General features: G+C 36.2%; 1 protein-coding gene across 1 annotated transcript in view; it reads right to left on the minus strand.

Annotated features, from left to right (window-relative positions):
- Window positions 1-8,291: 8,291 nt before the first annotated feature.
- The window catches only part of CRISPLD1 (cysteine rich secretory protein LCCL domain containing 1), a 69,118-nt gene continuing 56,036 nt past the window's right edge, over window positions 8,292-21,373 (minus strand). Inside the window, exons 10-15 of the mRNA XM_075583189.1 lie at window positions 18,742-18,872; window positions 18,311-18,354; window positions 18,141-18,213; window positions 15,054-15,129; window positions 9,980-10,113; window positions 8,292-8,840 (exon numbers count right to left, since the gene is read on the minus strand). Of these exons, the coding sequence (XP_075439304.1) occupies window positions 8,789-8,840; window positions 9,980-10,113; window positions 15,054-15,129; window positions 18,141-18,213; window positions 18,311-18,354; window positions 18,742-18,872 (510 nt within the window). The 3' untranslated portion in view covers window positions 8,292-8,788. The remainder of the gene's footprint in view (window positions 8,841-9,979; window positions 10,114-15,053; window positions 15,130-18,140; window positions 18,214-18,310; window positions 18,355-18,741; window positions 18,873-21,373) is intronic.

The following is a 21,373-nucleotide window of genomic DNA, read 5'->3' on the forward strand; positions in this document are numbered from 1 at the left end:
CAGTAACAAAAAATGGAATCAACTATAAATAACTGAATGGAAGATTACAGCTGAAATTTATGCTCACAATTAATTTTTTACTATCTGAAAATTAACTTGGTGTTTAATGATAATTTCTCTATGCGCTTCCAAACAATCAAAGACAATTTACAGTTGTAGCCCAATAAAGGGGGTAATTCAGTAAGTTCCGATTCAAGTCAATGGCAGTTACCCCGATCCGGTGTTGTGATATTCCACATTGGGTGTTTAGTGCATCTCTGGATCGCAGCAATTAAAAGAGAGCAATTTTACTAGGTCAACCCAAAAACACACAGGGTCTATGTGTCAAGGAAATTTTGGAGCAACACCGAGGCAATTTCACACTGTATTAATGCATTTTGCTCCCAATGTGTCCGGTCTGCTCTAGCTGCACATTAGGGAATGTTAGTAATAGGAGTTGGGGAGGAGTTAAATGATGCACATATAATTAGATGAATCACATTCTGCTTCTCTCACCATTCTTTTTGCCATTTATTTGCCCCCAAATTCATCCATATATGAAGTGGCATAAAGCTAAAAGTCTGCATCCGATGTAAGAAACTGTTCTTACATATGCAGTAGCACTACTCAGAAAAAAGAAACGCTGATACATAAACCTCACAGATTGGTATGCTCTTAATGCTGAATCTTTAAATGAAGGTGAAATATAAAATTTACATCATTTAGTTTGTTTTTCGATACAATCATTATTAGCATGCAATTGAAAGAAATTCAAGTCTGGTGTTTTCTCCATATCAATTGAGAATGATCTATGCATAAAAATTGCACAGGTGGATACCTCATTTGCACGAGCTTTTTGCCAGAGAAAGGAGAAATGGACAAGAGAGACAGTGAAAGAGAGACAGTACCGGGTGGTCAGAAAATACCTGTAAACATACCTGAGAGATACCTGGGAAATAGGCAAATAAAAAAATATGTAAAGTGTATTCAGATCATTGTATTGCATATTCCCCAGGTATCTGTCACAGGTGTGTTTCCCACACTCCAGAAAATACTATTTTGCATACTGTACCTGAAGGAATTCCGACTGTGACTTTCTAGTCAATATGCAAACTAGCATGGTAATGATTATGTAACGTTGCGAGTTTCCTTCATTTGCATACACAATATGCATAGCGCAGAATATTGCATAACCGACACCAAATCAAATACTTTTTTTTAATGTTTCGTTCTGTTTGTAAATGCAAGAAGAGCTTAATGCATAAAATACGGCTGTTTTCACCTGGGAGTGCCTTTACTGCAGATTAATGAATAGACACCTAGAAGTGATATAACCTTCCAGTTAGTGAGAATGACTTCCCATAATTGAGATCACCTTTCCATCAGGGTGCTTTGCCACAAAATAAGTTGTTCTCTGATGAGTGAGGCTACATTTCTTGTGAGACCATTCTTCTGGGAGCCATCTTTGAATTAGATCATTTAGTGATACTTCCAATAACTGACATACTCTCAATCAATAAGATGTAAGATAGTTTTGTTGATGCCTCAAGTGTACTCATCCAACTGGAGACAAAAACAGATGCGGTTTCTACTTGCTGTTGCTAGGGTCCCATTACCTTATTGAGTCATTTGGCCTTTCAGGATAATAGTCACAAATCAACTCGTAAATGTTTCTGTTTAATTATTATTTTAGTCATTAAATGTATAATTTATTGTGAAGTACATACATGGTTCTGCTAATACAAACTGAAACTTGTAATTCCTTTTTAGAATCGCCATGTCTTTATCCCACTGTGCTAAACACAGCAAGAACAACATGGTTCTTTTATCACATGATCTACACACACATACAGAAAAACACACACAACTTAAGTTGGATATTTGAGAAACATCATAAAATAACACAATGCATAACTTACATGTATTACATTATTTAAAATAGAAGAAAAAAAAACACTGAAGCTTTACTAATTACAAGATTTAATTACGTCTAACAAGTACACGGGCAAAAATAATGCTCTCAACAAAATAGTAAATATCAAAAGATTGACAGAAAAAAATTCAGCAGCAGGGAAAATTCAACAATATAATTTGCTACCTTTTTAAAGCAGCAATTTCCCGCAAAAATATATATATATTTTTTAAAGCTTACCTGAAGCTGAGGGTCCCTGGGCTCATCCGTGATCCCCTGACCTCTGAGAACCCCCAGATTCGACATATTTGTATTTTTTGTGCCGGTTTTGACACAGAAAACAGCCATGGCTGAGAGACACGAATACAAAGTCAAAGTCCTGATGACTTTGTGACTTTATATTCGTCACAGGAGCAAGGCCTGACCACGCGGCCTTTTTACGTCCACCAGGAAAGTATTCTTGCACCGTAGACAACACAGTTCGGTAATCGGGAACTGGGTTCAGGTAAGTTTTTAGACAAAAAAAAAAAAACGCAAGCAGCGTGCATTGCTGCTTTAAAGCACAACAATACAATTTTTCATAGAAACATAAGTAATATTAGCACTGATTAGCTTTATATACCATCATGTGGTAAAATTAAAAATGAATGCCATTTCCCGATGGAAAATGGTGAGATTGTATATTGAAACGAAATTAATATTAATTGCACTAAACAACAGTATGCTGTACACTTCCTGGCCTGCAGGAATATTTGCCAGGCTATATAAAAAAAAGGGTTGAATGTTTTATGTGGAAATCTCATTGACAATACAAAAAACATTTGGATAGCTCGCGTATCTACCTAAAAGAATATGAACAGTATTTACACAACCTAAAATCCTAGACCTCAGAATCCAACAACAATTAGTATAATAATAATTCTGGCTGCATGACTATTTTTTTGGATGAACTAGCAGCATTCAATGGCCAACTGCAAATGAAAAAAAAAATGATATTTAAAGGTATTATTCTAGCATTGTTCTCTTAATTTAAGACGAACATTTATGTAATGGGAACAAGGATTATTTGTTTTAACATAGCGTTAATGTGGAGGTGCATCCTGGTGGCTTACAATGCCCATACGCTTTCCAAATGTGACTTTATATTGTACTGTGCACTCGCTTTATTGAGCATCTTTTTTACCCTAGATAAAAATACTGAATTTGTGTAATTTGAATACATTATATAGAGCTACATACAGGCGTATCATAGTCAATGTACAATAATTGTGCAGGTTACACCAGTAGGGACTTAGATCAAATACGTCTCAACATTTAAATAATGATATATTTAACTTTTCTGATTTAAATACATGCCAGGGACTCAAACTGCCACAAAGTATTGGGGTCAGATCCAAAAAGTACTATTAAGCCAGAGCTTATAACGTGAAGTTATATAAATCAAGAACACATTTTATGTTTCCTGAGGTTAACACATATCCTCAAAGATATTTCTATGTTAACATGCAATGGCAATTTTGCTTCTCATTAGCATAGACTTAAAGTCAATAATATTACAGTAACTTTCAATAAGATGATACTACTCTTGGCGTTACTCCGATCAAGACCTTTAGCTTGTTTCTCAACTTGAGTGAGACAACTGAGTAGAGGTAAAAAATACTGGAAATAATGCTACAGGTGCGCCGACGAGTATTCTAAAACTTGCCTTAAACTTGCCTGGGAAAATCTGGGGCTATCATGCTGCAACATTTCAGTGACATTTCTGCAGAGACTAAGGGCCCATCGGATTAACACAGCAGGGGTCCCTGGCCGTCCCATTCAGTTTGAATGGGACGGCCAGGGACCCCCGCTGTTAATCCGATGGGCCATTAGTCTCTGCAGAAATGTCACTGAAATGTTGCAGCATGTACCCTGCATGTACCTGGGTCTTGTTGGTGATTGCCCCAGATTTGTTTTAGAATACTCGTCGGCACTACAGTATGTTAGTTAAATCATGCTTAACTCAGGTGTTACACCCATCCAGAACCTGAAAAAGCCCTACTTCATGGTCTGGATCAGAGTAATACAAAGATTAGGTACTGTATGACTAACTAATTTAACATTAAGTCCATGCATTAACCATAATGCACAATTGTGGTTATGCGATAACAGGGTAACAACTCATTTGCATATACTTTGCATTTAATTATTACGGACAGCTGTTATAGGTACTACTATGCTCTTTATGGGAGAAAACATGACAACAAGTTCGATTAACGTCACATTATGTCACTTAAAGCTTTATGGATCCGGGCCTTTGTGTAATAATTTTAGAATTTTCTCCTAAAAAGAGCATCAAAAATCGATGTAGTGCTGAAATAACCCTTTAGAACAACTGTAATCTGAATGTTTTCATTTGTGTGTTTTAATTGATCAGGAAAGGTCTAAATAGCACTACAAGATACAATGGGGACTATTCTAGTAGCTGTGAAAAATGCATAACAGTGTGGAAAGATCCTTTTCCGCTTGGTTATGCAGGTCGTCGTATTGTAAAAACACTTCCCGTATGTCCAAATAGTGCTAGAAGAGCTCATTTAGATTCGATTTCATTCTGGATCTGCAAATCCATGCGATATGGCCATAATGTCTCATTCTCACACATTTTCCAATTTGCTGGTATTCTAAGACCTCTGTTAATGTCCAAAATGTGAAACCAGGTGGAAATACTTGTACATTTGATGTCGCTACCTCAATGGTGGTTTGAGTGCCCCAATAGAGGCAAGATGATCTATTTTAGCTCTATTGGGCTGGGACTCCATAATTTAATTACTTTAATTACTTTGTCAGACACTTTTCTAACTTTTCTCGGTACTCACTACATAATTATGTATATTACTGCAAAAATGACTAGTCAATAATGCCCTGGCTGGAGTAGTTGAATGGCCTATTTGAAGCTGTATGTCTATAACCCAGCAAGGTCATTAGTGGCCAGTAATGCCCTTCATGTCGATTATTAATATAATAGGTTATATGTATGTGTTGTATGACCCTGCTCTGTAGAATTTACAATCTAATTGTGGTGGCACAGGGAGACAAATGGAGATAGAATGAATTGCCATGAATTGACAGGTCACAATGAGCTCATACTTAAATTTGAACCAGCCTCCCCTGCTTCCTCGGCAGTGTAATTGGTTTCAGACTCCTTCAATCACTGAATCACTGTGTGTCTCTGTGTGTGTGTGTGTACAGTATGTATTTATATATATACACACACACACAACAAATATAACACAGCGCTAAAGAAAATAGACAATATTGATGAAATGACATAAGATCAAAAAACTCTAATAGTCTAAATAAAGAAAATATCAATTGCAAGAGAACATAATTATAAGCTGTCAGAAAATATAACTTGGTTAAAAAATATACTAATATATGCAAGAGTCCATGCAATATAAGTGAACACCCCAATGGGTTCTGTTGGAGTAACAGGCTGCCTTCTCCACAGGAACAACAAATCCCATATGTAAATCTAAAGAGGGGGAGGGGGAAAAGAGAGAGAGGCACACTATCCTAGTATAATATTGCTGGAACAATTTAATAAAAAGCTAAAAACAACAACCAAACTCACAAACAACATGAGTAAAAAAGCATTTTTTAGCGTAATACTCAATTCTCCCTGGTTTCTCCTCGTGTCAAGTCCGTGGCACAGTGTTTGTCTGGTGAGCCAGAAACCGGAAGTAATGCGGGTACAACAAAAACACAGTCCTCCGGCAAGAAGAATCTTTGGCTAGAAATTCACCCTTCTCTCTCAATAGATGTTTAACTGGTGAACCGAAACGTCCTTAGCTGAGCTTTAATCCATTGTGTAATGCAGCAGCCTTGATTGGAGCTGAAAATCACCTAACGCGTTTCGTTGCGTTTGTGCAACTTCGTCAGAGGATAAGGCTGTCTTGGATCACCCCACATTTATATACGTGATTAACCAGCAGATATACATTTAATAATAATTACCTAGTACTGTATATAAGATCCATGTAAGTGGTCTATTATCAAAATAGCGGGAGAAACATGACAATCTTATGAAAATGCCCAACATGAATACATAGTAAACAATAGAAAAGTTACTAATAATAATGAATTATTTTCTTTATGCATGTTTAAAATTAAAATCTAAATAATTTAAATACTCTCAATAAAAAAATAACGAGACATTTCTTATCGGTGTCTCGTTATTTTTTCATTGAGAGTATTTAAATTATTTAGATTATATAAATGTAGTGTGATCCAAGACAGCTTATCCTCTGACTAAGTTGCACAAACGTAGCAAAACGTGTTAGGTGATTTTCAGCTCCAATCAAAGCTGCTGCAGTACACCACAACGGATTAAAGCTCAGTTTAGGACGTTCCGGTTCACCAGCTAAACATCTATTGAGAGAGAAGGGTGAATTTCTGTCAGAGATACTTCTTGCCGGAAGACTGAGTTTTTGTTGTACCTGCATTACTACCGGTTTCCGGCTCACCAGACAAACACTGTGCCACGGACTTGACACGAGGAGAGACCGGGGAGTTCATGCAGCCAGGAATGGGGGCTGAGTATTACACTCAAAAATGCTATTTTACGCATGTTGTTTGTGAGTTTGATTGTTATTGTTTTTATTTTTTTATTAAATTGTTCCAGCAATATTATACTAGGAGAATGCACCTCTCTTTTTTATTTATATATATATATATATATATATATATATATATATATATATATATATATATATATATATATATCAACTGTAAATATTACTGTATGTTCATTTGCATGTCTTAGACAGGTCTGCTACCCTGTCTTTCCCCATTATCGCCCAGCATACAGTGCTGGGCGATAATGGGGAAAGACAGGGTTGCAGACCTGTCTAAGACATGCAAATGAACATACAGTAATATTTACAGTTGCTTTATGCTTTACTGTGGAGGATTTTGTCACTTTTTTTTACCCACCATAACCTTAATAATTATATATATATATATATATATATATATATATATATATATATATATCAATATATATATATTGAGCTAGCTGGGAATGTGTGTGTGTTAATCAATTTCTGACTGGTAACAGTTAAATGGAGGTAGGTGGCACCTCCCCCCAGAGTTCACCCCTCCCCACCTTTTTAAATTGGGAGGTTCTGGCATTTTGCTGAATGGACAAGACTCATTGCAGTTGCTTCCCCTCATACAGAGGTAAAAGGAAGGGATCACAGTTTTAGTGTTAGGACCTGCATTAATTTGGTTTACCTTGACGTGGTATGCAGGCTTACAACGCTTTGGCCAAAGGGTTTAACTAAATAACCAAGTAATTACTATTATTATTGAAGTATTTAAACTTTATACTTATTACTATATATATTTTATCAATTTGATGTAGCATTGGGCACCTCTGTCTTTTGTTATATATATATATATATATATATATATATATATATATATATATATATATATATATATATATATATATATATATATATAGCATAGACCTACTAGGCCCAGGCCTAAAGCGGCAAATTTTAAGGTGGGGCAGCAAATTTTGTGGGGACCGGAGCTACGGTTATACCGGCCCCGCTCTTTCCCCCACACCAATTAAACTGATAGCTGGAGTTGAGCCTATGTAAAGATCTGTTACTTCCTCTTGTAACATCGTCCTCCTCCTTCTGCAGCGTCGTGGCATCTTTTCGTCACATGGCGACGCATTGCCATGGCAACGTGATGTCACATGGTGTCCTGTCGACATGCAAAAATGTCGCAACGTGAAGCCGGGACGCTGCAAGAGGAGGAGGCCAGGGCATCAAAATATTAAAACTGGCCTTGTGCAGTGACGAACCATTTGGCAACAGCAGCAAGAAGTGTTTATAAGAATTACATTTTAAATTGTCATTTAAGAGTTTCTTTAGCAGTGGTTTACAGTATCACGTGTTAGAAGTGTCTAGTCTGCTAGATGACTTAGAAATCTTTCTGTCATGTATGGAAAGTCAAAAGTTACAGTATGTAAAATGACATTAGTGTTGGATACATATAACTTCCTTTTATCCTGTACCATAAACAACATCTGCAAAATGGCAGATCCCGTTCTTTCCCCCCCCGCCCCCCCCGAAATGTTTATCACTTAATTATGCTTTTAAAAAAGTTTAAAAAGGACTAAACGTATTTTTTTTTTTTAGAACAAGAAGCGTACTTACAGATGCAGCCACCAGTATTAGAACACTTGTACCTGTGAAATTCTGGGAGGTTCTGGGGCAGTCTCACAGTAAATGCCTCAACATTTCTGTGAGATTCTTAATGTCCCATAGGATTAACATAGCGGGGGTTCCTGCAGTCCCATTCAAAATGAATGGGACTGCAGGGACCCCTGCTGTGTTAATCCGATGGGCCATTAAGAATCTCACCGCAATGTTGCAGCAATGTTGGGGCAATGTTGCAGCAATGTTGGGGCAATGTTGAGGCATTTACTGTGAGACTGCCCCAGAATTTCCAAGGCAAGAGTTGTAATACTTGTGGCTGCTTCTGGATATGTTTTGGAGTGAAGCCTGCATTTAATATATTGTGGATTCTTTATATGTTCAAGTTGCCTATACTGTGGAATACAATTTTGAATAAACTAGTGTCATCACATAACAACAATATTGAATAGAATATAAACTTGTATGAATTAGGGTAGAGGCTACAAAATATATCAAGAATTAACAGCTGACAAAAGTGCCAATATTCATATTACCGAATTTACCCACCAGGATCCACATACTCATTTTTGGGTTAATACAATTTTGGTATTATGTTCTGTACAATAACAATATATCTTTATACAAACTTTAAAACATATACTCAATGATCTGTCATTTTTTAAAGTGCTCATCTTTGAAGGTGCATTCAAATGACAGCAAACACTCTAAACGCCTTGCTTCCCGTCGGATTATGTAAACTGAAAAACAAAATAACAAAATGTAAATCAATAGTAGTTTGTGAGGATAAAAGGTAATCAAATATATTGATACATTTTTCCTGTACATGATACAGTCATGTAATCCACACAGCTTCTATTCTCTCAGTACCACCATTCTTGGCGAGCTACTATAATTTAATTATACGGTATTATAAAAAAATAAAAATAAACAGGAAAGATAAATGTAAAGATAAATATACACCAGTAAATATCTCAGAAACCCATAAAAACAGTGGGATTTATCTCAGGGGAACCCCCAGTTCCCACTCTGTTAAAAATGGGGGCTAAAAACATTGTTGTTGACAGGTTTCAATGTAGTTGTAAAAATCAAAAACAAGCACATCCACAAGGTAATCATTAAATACATTATCAATGCTTGTGTGATTATATAGTAAAGAATAATACCAATGCAGTGTAATATTTTTATATAAATCTATATAACTGAGGAACAATTAGAATTGTATGCGCTTTGTGAGCAGTTCGGAGAATATTTTTATATTTGACTAACCTAGTTTGCATTGTGATATGCGTTTGACATTACAACAGAATTGTTTAGTGCAGATAAATGACCAATACTCCAATGGACAGTGTGCTCTTTAGCAGATATTTAGCATTTTTTTTTTCCTCGCATACCCATAACAAAATAATCTTTAGATGCTTAGAGGAAGGAAGGCAAATATTGCATTATCCACTGTAGGAGAAATAAACCACAGAGCGGTTTTGACCTATAAGCAGCTTGTTAGGGTATGATTTATGAGATTACAGGAGACAAGCAGTTATGGTACCACGGCTCCGGGACTCCAGTAATACCAGCAGTTATACAATTTTATAAATAACAATTGCTAGTCTATTCCAACCTTGCAACAGTCACAGTATAAAGTATGTGCGTGAATTGTTTTAAAGTATTGTTAAAACATGGTTTACATTTGTATTATCTACATTAATTTTCAGACTGGCATTTCAAATATGGATCACCACTGAGACCATTCCTGATAGAGACATTATGGAAAAAACACATCAAGTATATGATATAAAGCAAGAGTGGTCCTTGAACCAATAAGTTATCATTACATGAAATCCAAAAATAGTACATTTTTATTTTTTCCAATAGTTCATACCTTTCTGAAGATATTCCGTTTTGAAATGATGCAACATAATGCTTCTTTTTGTCAATTGGCATAACATCTACATAGCCTCCTTGGTGATTGCGAACTACACCAGCATGCAGTGCTGCCTTGCAGATGCTAGATATCTATAAGTAATAGTAATAAAAAAGTGCAGATCAATTTTCCTCCGTCTAAAGAATCTGTATCAATAACAGGCTTATAATGAAGCCTTAATTTTAAATAAGTATATTTGTGTTCAAATACAACTTTTCTTCAGTATGAAAAGAAGTTTGGTGTGATGAAGACCTCTGAAACTGAATAATCATCAGACTATCCTCTACTTAAAACAGAGAAAAAGGTCAATCCTTCAAATGTGCGATATGAAAATGTCGATTAGATTAATATGTCAAAGGTTCGACCTAATAGGAGAGAACAAAGTTTAATTTGCAAGGGGCATGTAGTTGCACTGTAAAGGGCCTGATGATTTTAATATGCTGTATTTCCATGATATATTTGACAATGCATAAAATACAAAATAAAGTGATAAACATGCTAACCCGACGCAGTGGATGTTCTTTAAAAGGCTTCTCTACTGAACAAAAACATCTTGGAGAACATAAAACATCAACTAAAAAAAAAGATAAATGTTTGTTTAACATTTAAAGACAAACAATTCTTGGTTCTGTCTTCATTTTAGTTTGAACATATCAGTACATATAGGATGTGTCCTAACAGCTAATGTTATTGGTCTCAATCTAAGTAGTTCTTCTAAACAGATATTGTTAAGTAAATGTGACCAGCTTACATTCAAGGCTATCATCTAGCGTTTCAGTTGACTGCCAGAGGTCATAGAATCTTAGACTCCAAGTCAAGAAAAGGTAACTTTTTTAATAGGATGTCATGTACAAAACATTTGTCTGGAGAAATTTGGTGAAAGCCTACAGGGTATTTCAATCAGATGCATGTATCATATATCGTTAGAGTGCACTTTGCATGGATACCCTGTTATTTTAACCCGACAGGTGCCACCGAGAGCAGATTTCTGACTGGATTATAAAGATGTCAAGGATATTCTAAAATCCCCACACTCAACTGTCAAAACATCTATTTAAAAACGTTCACAGGAAGTATTTGGAGTGAATGGTGCTATTATCTGGGGGAAACAAAAATATTTTTTGTGCTTGGTTTTGGCTTTCATGTGCCTCTACAGAATACTGCACTGAACACAACAGTAATTAAGATAACATTTAGATTAAGTATATCTTTCTTTTTTTAAGCATACTTTTTTTTTTTTATAATATAGTTCTATGGCCAGGGGAATCTAACCTTAGTGCAGCTCATGGAATTTATGAGTGAGAAAAGCTAACTTCTACTACCTTATTCACACAATCTTGCTCTTTGGCAAGGCTTCCTAATTTGTAGAACCTTTTTATTTATTTATCAAATGTTTTACCAGGAAGTAATACATTGAGAGTTACCTCTCGTTTTCAGGTATGTCCCGGGCATAGAGTTATGATAACAAATACATGGTTACATTAAATCAACAGGGTTATACATAACATGTAAAGGCATTGCATGAACAGTTACAGATAATATATGATTATAGGCATATGTAACAGTTACAGACCAGATTAAAAGACCTCTTTAGTTTAGAAAGAATTTAGACTGGTGGCAGCTTTGAGAGCCTCCGGTAGATCGTTCCAGGTGTGAGGAGCAACGGTAAGAGAAGGAGGTGCGGCCTGTACACTGGTAAACCTTTAATAGAATAAATTATTCGATTTCTTAAAACTAAAAACTTCTGATATAAAAGAGTAAACCCTGGTAGTATTAATTCCTAACTTTTAGTCATTTTAATTAAATGTAAAGATGTAGGCCCTTATTTACTCAGCAGTGCTATACCATGCAACCCCCTTCCAGACCATTTACATGAATGGGCCAAGATTTATCTTCCAGCACCAGAAGGCAGTCACAAATATGTACAGCAATGTACGACTCTTTCCTTTCAGTACACACAGTAGTAGAATGAGGTACAGTACAAATCAGCTCTATTTATCTCTTTAGTATAAATGGTATATAAATATATATGTTGCTTCTTACTGTAGGTCTATTAGCGTAAGATCACTACTTTATTGTAATGATGAAAGCAAGTACATTTATACAGGTCTTTAAAAGTGAATACTAAATGTAACAAAACACAAACGCTTATAAGAAATGTTCCTAGCTTGTACTATCAGTGCTGATGTATAGACAGCTTAATGTATTTTGCAAGTTAGTATAAACATTTCATACGGTATTACATGACTTTGCATTAGTGCTGTGTTGTAAACCCTCTGGCATTCGTCAGTATTTTACAGGTCATGGAATCTAAATACCCAGCTGCTTAATTATTTTCCTTCTTTTTACTACTCAGCAAAATACCCAAACTCTAAACTACCATATCATTTCTCTACAAAGACCTTTTGAACAAAAGTTAGTCTCTTGCAGTCAAGCCATAAAATCGCACTATACAAGCACTGTTTTGTATAGTAGGCAATGATTAGAAGTGAAAGGTTTTTTAGTTACATTTCATGATATTTGTCCTGCAGATTTGTTAAACGTGCACCTATACTTGCACATCTTTCATATATTTTAAATGCAGCTTTTACACTATTTACGGTATTTTTACTTACCCTTTTTTTATCCTATTTACACGATACAGTAGCCCGGTGTCATTCTTTTGAGAAATATCGATCAAAATATATTTTTGGAGGGGGAGAACCATTTTAATTTTATAGAAACAAATTTACATTTCCCAATTGATACTTTAACTTTTTGCTCATTACTTTTAAGTATAAACCCTGAATTAGTACCTACTCTGCAATGTCATGTTTACATATTTGTACTTATGTATAGACTGAAATATTGAAGGAATAACACATATCATGATCATTCAACCAAAATGATCTGTTTTCCCTTTTGGGAATACAATACTGTCAGTCAAGCAGTGAATGTGTTGCATTAATTAGGACCATAAAGAAAAAGGGTGAATTCAGTGAATCAGAATGAGAAAAAAACATAAGAACAATCATTGTCAATTATATCATTTTTAGTAGTTTATAATAAAAGTGTTATTTACTCATGTTAGCTAAGACTTAACTGTATACAAATATGCGTAATTTTATTGTGCTTTACCACTAAATTACAAATTATACCAAAGGAATCCTGTGATAGAGCAATTTTTTAATTGTAAGGTTATAAATTATGCATTGAATTGGAAGTTGGAACACCCCAGTTAGACCCATCTCAGGGTTTTGTGCTTTTTATATTAAACCACTAAAACAATGTTTGAAAGTTTTAACCTGACACCAAAACGGGAGATTAGATTATGACCTTCTACAAAGGATGTATTATAAATAGTGCTGACAACCGTACATAAACAATTAACAGAAAAAATAAGAATTAAAATAAGATTTCAAGTGTATAATATACATTCTTACAGATCAGTCTGCATATCTTTTATAAATGGTTTTTTTCCAGACTGGTTCCCAAAATAAGGCTACACTTTTCTATTTAATGCCCATCACTAGTTATTGTTGTAGTTCAAGTCTATAAGTACATGGTCCAATTTTATTTAGAACAAAACTATTTACTGTTGGCTTTATATCTGCATATGTTAGATACTTATCATTCTTTTTTTTTTTTATTGCAACAGGTTCATGACATACAGTATGGGGTCTATGCAGAGAGCAGCGCTATTTCGAAATTCGCCATTTTTTGGAGAAAATCGCGCAGAAAACAGCAGAAAATGGCGAGTTCCGAAAAACGCGCCAATTTTTCTTTTCTATTTGTAAAACTCGCCTCGCGGCTGGCGAGAACCTCAATCACGCCAGTTTTAAAAATATCCTAATGCAGAGAGCCGCGAACGGCATCTAGCGGCTGTTCGCGCCAATAAAATGGCGCGATTGTCTCCTTTTTGCCTCGCCAGAAAAAATTGGCAAGAAGCTGCCGCTCGCGGCCATTGCAATGGGAAAAAAAAGGCGCGAATTTGTTTTTACACGTTTCTGAAGCGCGCATCTCGCCAATTTAAACTCGCCACACGCATCCATGTTAAACATAGCAGAATTCGCACTTTTCTGCATATGGAGAATAAAACTCTCCAAAAAAGCTACTTTTTACTAAATTCGCCATTTTTAAAATTCGCTGCTCTCTGCATAGGCCCCATAATCTGATAATCTGAAAACCCCACGCACATAAAGGTTGCAATACTTTAAAGTATGAAAGTTCTGTTGACATCTAAAACAAGGTCAATCCGCTATTGTGTTTAACGTTGCTAATTGGAAGAATTCCTGTTGTGGCAAAATTGTAGACTAATTTACTTCAAAGTAAAAAATGTCGTACACAATGAACTTGTAGCTTTAGTGAGAGTCAGACAAAGCTAATAAGAGCAGATCATTTCGTGCAGATTAATTGTATCCACAAATAGGCCGTAATCAGGCTAAAACTATTTTTGTAACAATAGTTCTTATGCAGTGCTGAAAGTGTATGCAGAATCTTACGCAGAAGAACTTACAGGCACAACATACTTCTGCCACAAATAGCGTACAAAATATATTTAGTGCCTAGAGAACAGGAAGATAAAGTGACTTGGCCAATGCCACAAGGGGCATATACAAGCTGTAAAATTGTTCTGGTTTGTCTGCAAATGTTTTACTGCTAAGGCTTCCCTTCTTCTGCAAGAGTGAATTGTATTTGAATTACATATGAACTTATACTAAGAAATAATTATTTAATGTACAGATAAATAAATCAGCAACATCAACGTGTATTCCAAGGTACATACAGTAAGCAAAAACAAAGGTTTCAGTAAATAATTACAACAAGGAATAATGTACATGTAAGTAATAAAAGGCAGATGGAGTGTGCAAAGAGATGTTCAAATGTACTGTATTTGCTGCAATAATAATAAAAAGCCAATGTTTTCTAGAGTAACATAATTCTGATTAGTGATCAGATTGACGTGCTGTATACTGTAACTTTGATCATAAAGTTATTTAAATAATCGTCTCATTACTTCATAATACATGCATTGCTTTAACAGGCTACTTACATCACTGTAAATTCGGTTTCCAAACACACGTGCATAATGTGGACTTGCTTGTGCACAGTTACGTGGACAATAGACCCTAGGAAAAATAATTTCTCTGTTTAAAGAATATTCCAACTACAATGCCATAAATGCAATACAGAATTATAACAAAAAATACTATAAACTAAATAAGAACATTAAAATAGGAGCATTTCTTTAATATTACAATTTCGGAAGATTTTTAAAATCAAATTAAAATACATGTACAGACGAGGCCACGATTATCCTAACGCTTGCTTTAAACTAGCCGGGTTACATTCAGGGTATGTGCTGGGTATGTGCTGGGCTAGTTTGAGGTACATTTAAGGCATTTCTGCATTGACTAACGACCCATAGGATTAACACAGCAGGGGTCCCGGGCAGTCCCATTCAGTCTGAATGGGACTGCAGGGACCCCCGCTGTTAATCTGATAGGCCATTAATCAATGCAGAAATGCTGGGGCTAGTTTAAGGCACGTTTAAGGCATGTATTCAGGCTATTCTGGGTCTTTTTGGTGATTGCCACTGGTTTGTGTTAGAATAGTCGCAGTCTCTACTGTAGTTATCAATACGGCCACAAAATCCACTTGCCATGTAGGTTAACACAGGGGAGCGCAGTCTTTTTCTCCTGCGTCCCCATGCCGACTGTCCTGCTCTCCACGCGGCCCCCTCCCTCCCTCCTCCTTACCGTGGTTCCCGGCGTCTGGGCATCATGTGTCCATAGCAACGTGATGTCACATGACGCCGCGTTGCGTCTCCAGATGCCGGCTGAACCACGGTAAGTAAGGTTTAGAGAGGCCTTTCGCCGCTTCCCCGGGTATTAATTTAAGTCCCTTAGGGAAGCACGTTGGGCCTCTGTAAACCTCGCGCCCCCCCGCAGTTAATCTCGCACCCTCCCTGGGGGCGTGTCCCCCAGTTTGTGCACTGCTGGGTTAATGCCTAGTTCGGTTTAGTTCTAGATAAGCTATAACAATGACATCCGCCCATATGTAAAGTTTTAAAGTAAAAAAATTAACCAGCTGTATTATATATATGAAAAACACAATTAACAGTGACACATAACAGCTGCACATACCCATTAACAACATATGCTATTGTGATAGACAACCTAACACAATCTATACATTTTCATTTGTCAGGTGCAATATGAATTTTGGTTGTTTCCACAAAAAATAACAAACATTGGGTTAATATGTTAAACATTTAAAACATTCAAAGTATTAAATAGAAATTAAATGTCGTGTTCATTACAGCGAAGCTGTATTGCATATTGCTGTCAAACAGTTGAGTGTAGAGTTGTAGTAACTATATTGGTCCAGGAAAAAAGCTCGTTATCTGCTAGTAGTGAAGGTAGGTAGAGTTTTGTACACTAAATACTGTAAGTCTATCTATTAATCTAATTCATGTAGCGCTAATGTACCCGGCATTCTGCTTTTCTTACCGCAGTTCCGGGGACAGTAAATCTGGCTATATCTGTAAGTTCCAAGGAGAAATTAATAAAAAAATAAGTGGGCAGGTATATATTTATAAGATCACGTCTTTGTGTTTTTATTAAATCAATTCTTTGAGGATTTTAATTTTAATAACTTGGGTCAAGAAGACATTTTAAGCATGTTCTAGGATCTGCAGAGTTCACTTTGTGTGGATCCCACCAGTAAGTCATTTGCCCTTTCAATGCCAGATATACATTGCACCGTAGGCAAGTTTGGCAGCTAAAAGGTTAAGAATATGTGTTCCCCATACATTTTGTTTCTCTAGTGGTGTTGTAGAGGGCCAGGAAGTACTGTATTTAAGACATGACAGAAAAGGTGTAGGGCAGTAATTACTTGAAGTAGGAAATAATTGCTTTTAGGTTTCTTTTCTGTAAACTATATGCTCAAATGATTGCATGGGTGCATTTTAAATCGCTATTGCTTCATGCTACAACATATTAATTTTCCTAGGGGGAGGCAGAACATGAACTGCTCCTGTAATATATAGTTTCTATAGTCAACCACAGATAAAAAAAAGCAACAAAAATGGAGTATGTATCAAATTACTTAATTTAAAACTTCATTCTACAGCGAACTGTAAGTCAAAATACATAAAATAGCCACAGGGAAAAAAAACCTGCGCGTAGGAGGGGATTTCAGCAGACATATAATCATAACAAATAACAGTTTCAAATTCCATCTGCTAGGGAATTTGGAGCTATCCGCTCTGCCTCAAAGGCATTTCATGGATAATTTACACATTTTTCTTTGAAAGATAAACGTACAAATTTCCCTTTGACAGAAAACTTCAAATAAGGATTTGAATGAATAATGTTAAACTTCACTATCGTTATCTTTCTTTTCACTACAGTATGTACCAGTGGAATATTATAATCAGTGGATATATGTTTTGATTACTATGATAAATAATACTCGGTAAGGTGTCTAAAGTGAAATTTCTTTTGGCCTGTGCTGAGCAAGAAGCAGTATTCTCAACAGTTCTTATTATATAATCTATAAAATGTTACCAACAACATACTGTACGCATAATCATTTTAATACACTACTGCAAAGCAACTAGCGGCATCAAAATGCTTACATTTTCAGCAAAATTTGGCACACCACTGATTAATTAGCAATGCAATTAACATGCAATGTCTAAATTACACCTGCATTGTAGTGTGGATAAATTAAATCTCTCTCCATTTTGGATCAAGATGTCTACATGTTCAAAGGATCATAGGATCTGCTACCAATGGAAGTGGCCAACTGTTTTTCTTTGACTACATCTGTATATATATTTTTAACGTTCTCACATTCTACAAAAGTATCTGAGATGCAATTAACTTTGAGCAAATTACCAGGTGCTCAGAGATCTGTAGTTCTTCCTTCCTCTAGTGAACCAGTCTTCTGGGGATGACAGTGCAACAACCTTGTTTTTGGTACTATATATAGTGTACATTATAATTAGCATGTGACTTCTGTATCATAACTTGGTAGAAATGCATGCCATTGACTAACCAATATTTACAGACAAAATATATGAATACATAATATGTTTAAAAGTATTTATATAATGGTAACGACTGATAATCACCTGGGACAATGTGCAGCTGGTTGCTGAAAAGGACATAGCTGTTCCACTGTTGTTTCACATGTTACAGCCTGAACTACAACAAAACCAAAAATATAAATACATTTTATATGTTATGAAATATAATATTATTCATATTACATAGATCAATTTTGCGCGAATAAGATACTCACAAGCAACTTTAGAGATTGTGAAAGAATTTGCAGATTGATATTTGCTGTTGGGAGAGAAAAAAAATCAGCTACAGTTCTTTTTTAAATTAATTGGTGCAAAAAGTTAAACATTTTAGCTGAAGTTATTCATGTTAATAAGTTGTTACTGTTTTCTGAATCTCTTTAGAAAAAAAGCATTATGCTTTATTTAAAGCTTCCTCACACCCCCCACCACGACCCATCACCTGCAGCTGGCAACACTGGGGCTGCAAATCTCCCAGGGAGGGGGGAGTGGGGGGAAGGGTGTAACACTAGTCATATTGATTTGCAATGAACTTGAGATAAAAGTGTAATTCTTTGTGACAAAATTTTTTTTTTAATATCAACAGAAAGTGGTGAAATCTGCAATATCCCATAGCCTTTATGATTGCTTCATTTTTTTAACAGCTTACCCAATTGATTGGACTCCATTTCTATGTGATTTGATGAAATAATTTTTTCTTCCTTGCCTTGTGACATCTACCCATCCTCCGTCGTTGTCTATTACACCAGAATGTACAGCAGCTCTGCAAATACTTGATTGCTGAAACAAATAAAATAAACTGCTGATTTCTTCTTCATTCTCCATTCAATTTCCCCCCAAAATTTGTTTTGATAAAGGTAAATAGTTATAGTAGATGAGTGAAAATAGAAATACTGTATGTCCATCAAGCTCAACCTAAGCTAAATTTAGACAACAGATACTTATCCTATATTTGTATTTAGAGTATTTTTAGCCAGAGGAAGGCAAACAAAAACCCCAGTGAAACATCATCCAATGATGTTTCATAGGGGGGGGGGAATAAATTCCTTCCTGACTTCAAATAACTGCAATCAGATTTTTCCTGGATTAACATTCTTACCAGGTTTACTTATTTTGTAAATCCCTATTCCTTTCTAAAAAGATGTCCAACTTTTTTTTTTGGAGATATCTATTGTATCTGCCATCACAGTCTCAATGGGTAATGAATTCCACATTTTAACTGCCCTTACTGTAAAGAACCCTTTTCTTTGTTACTGGTGAAATCTCCTTTCCTCCAACCATAAGGGATGGCCCTGTGTCTTTTGTACTGCCCTTGGGATGAATAGTTCTTTTGAAAACTCTTTATATTGACCAAGAATATGTTTATAAATAGGTATCATATTCCCTCTTTGACACCTTTTTCGAATGTAAACAAATCTAATTTAGCTAGCCTCTCCTCATAAGTCACATTTTCCATCCTCTTCATTAATATGGTGGCTCGTCTCTGTACTTTTTCTAGTTCCATAAGGTCTGTTTTATGGAGTGGCGCCTAAAACTGTACTCCATATTCAAGCTGTGGTCTTCCTAATGCTTTATAGAGGGGCATAATTATACTTACTTGCCTTCCATCCATTAGGCCTCAGGCATGGTCAGCGCCCGTGCTGAGGCGCGCTGCTGCTCGGCAGTGAGCCCCTGCAGCCGCAATGAGAGCGGCTTTAGCAGGGGCTCGCTTACGCAAGTGTGCGGAAGCGTAAGTCTTAGTAAAATGTAAAATTTTCGCGCTCATGGGAGCGCAGGGCCGGTCACATGAGCGGTTCGCCCAATGAGGGCGAACCAGCTCCGTGACGTCACTGGCCCGCCCCCCGACGGCACGCTAACCAAGGCCAGGGAAAGCACTTGCTTTCCCTCAGCCTCAGCGCGCCTCCGCATGGGCTGAGGCACCATGGACTCGGCCTTACCCGTTTGATGCAAGATAAGATGGTATTTGCCTTGGCAGCTACTGCATGAATACAGTTACTGCACTCCTAAATCCTTCTCCATCAAGGATTCCCCTAATTTTGCCACATTTAATTTGTAAGTTGCCTGCTTATTATTGCTTCCCACATGCATAACCTTAAATGTATCTGTATTAAACCTCATCTTCAATTTACCTGCCCAAGTTGCCAGTCTATCCAGTCCTCCTGGGGTAAAATTACATCCTGCTCTGATTTTACTACCTTACAGAAATGGACAAATGGATTTATCCACCATCTCCTTAATTCTTACAATAGCATAAGAAAATAATACTTTGTAATCCAAATAGTTTATCTGCAGTCTGTCCTCTGACCTGCTGTTTTTTTAAACATTTATTTACATAGCAAAAACAACATATACAGTGCTCTACAGAAATATTATATAAGTTAGAATACATTAAAATATAACGCAACATTGATTTGGATGCATCAAACCTTTACCAACCCAAGTTGTTGGGAGACTTGAAGAGGGTATCTGTTAGTTCATTGTTTTATAGCATGGCTAGGAGGGTAAGAAAATGCATCATATGTGAGTTTTGTAGTAATATTAAAAAGCAGGGCTGGAAAAATATCCCTGGTCCAATGTGGGAAGCAATTTATCTATGGCAGAAACTGGTGCAGGAAAGATCATAGCTGTGCTGAATGTCTTCACACTTCTGCTTCCCAAAGTCGTACCCCACAATGCCTTGCATAGCACTAAGCAACGCTATATGGGGCGTGACCTTGCGGAGCAGAACACTGACTGACAGGTCTGCTACAGCTGCTGTTAATTACCTCCACATGTTCCCCCCAATCTTCCACTCGGCCTAGACGGATCGAGCAGTAGAGTTTTCCAGCCCTGTTAAATAATTACAGAACTAAAAAGTTTCAGTAAAAGGAGCTTTAAGTACAGTGAGGATAAAAAAGTTGCAAAGATGTGGAACTGCAATTGTTAAAGAAATCCAACGTGTGGAAGTAATAGATACACAGAGGACAAGGTGGAGACAGCCCTGGCAAGACACAATCTTAACAGAGACAAACTAAATCTGAAATATAAGGAAGGGGAAAAAAAAAATCGTACGAGTGAGGAGGTAAAGGTTGTAGTTTAAACTAATTATTATTCTTTATCACTCTAGAAATATACTCTACAGTATACAGTATATATATACTTTAAAACTAAAGAAAAAAAGGAAATATTGTTCATAACTGGGCAAACGTAAAGCTCCTACCAGAATTAGACAAGCGAAGTTATTTCATCTGCTCAATTAAATTAATTACACAGTATACCTTACACACATAATGAAATAACTG

The sequence above is a fragment of the Ascaphus truei genome, chromosome 2 (assembly GCF_040206685.1).
Source record: "Ascaphus truei isolate aAscTru1 chromosome 2, aAscTru1.hap1, whole genome shotgun sequence".
Taxonomy (NCBI): Eukaryota; Metazoa; Chordata; class Amphibia; order Anura; family Ascaphidae; genus Ascaphus; species Ascaphus truei.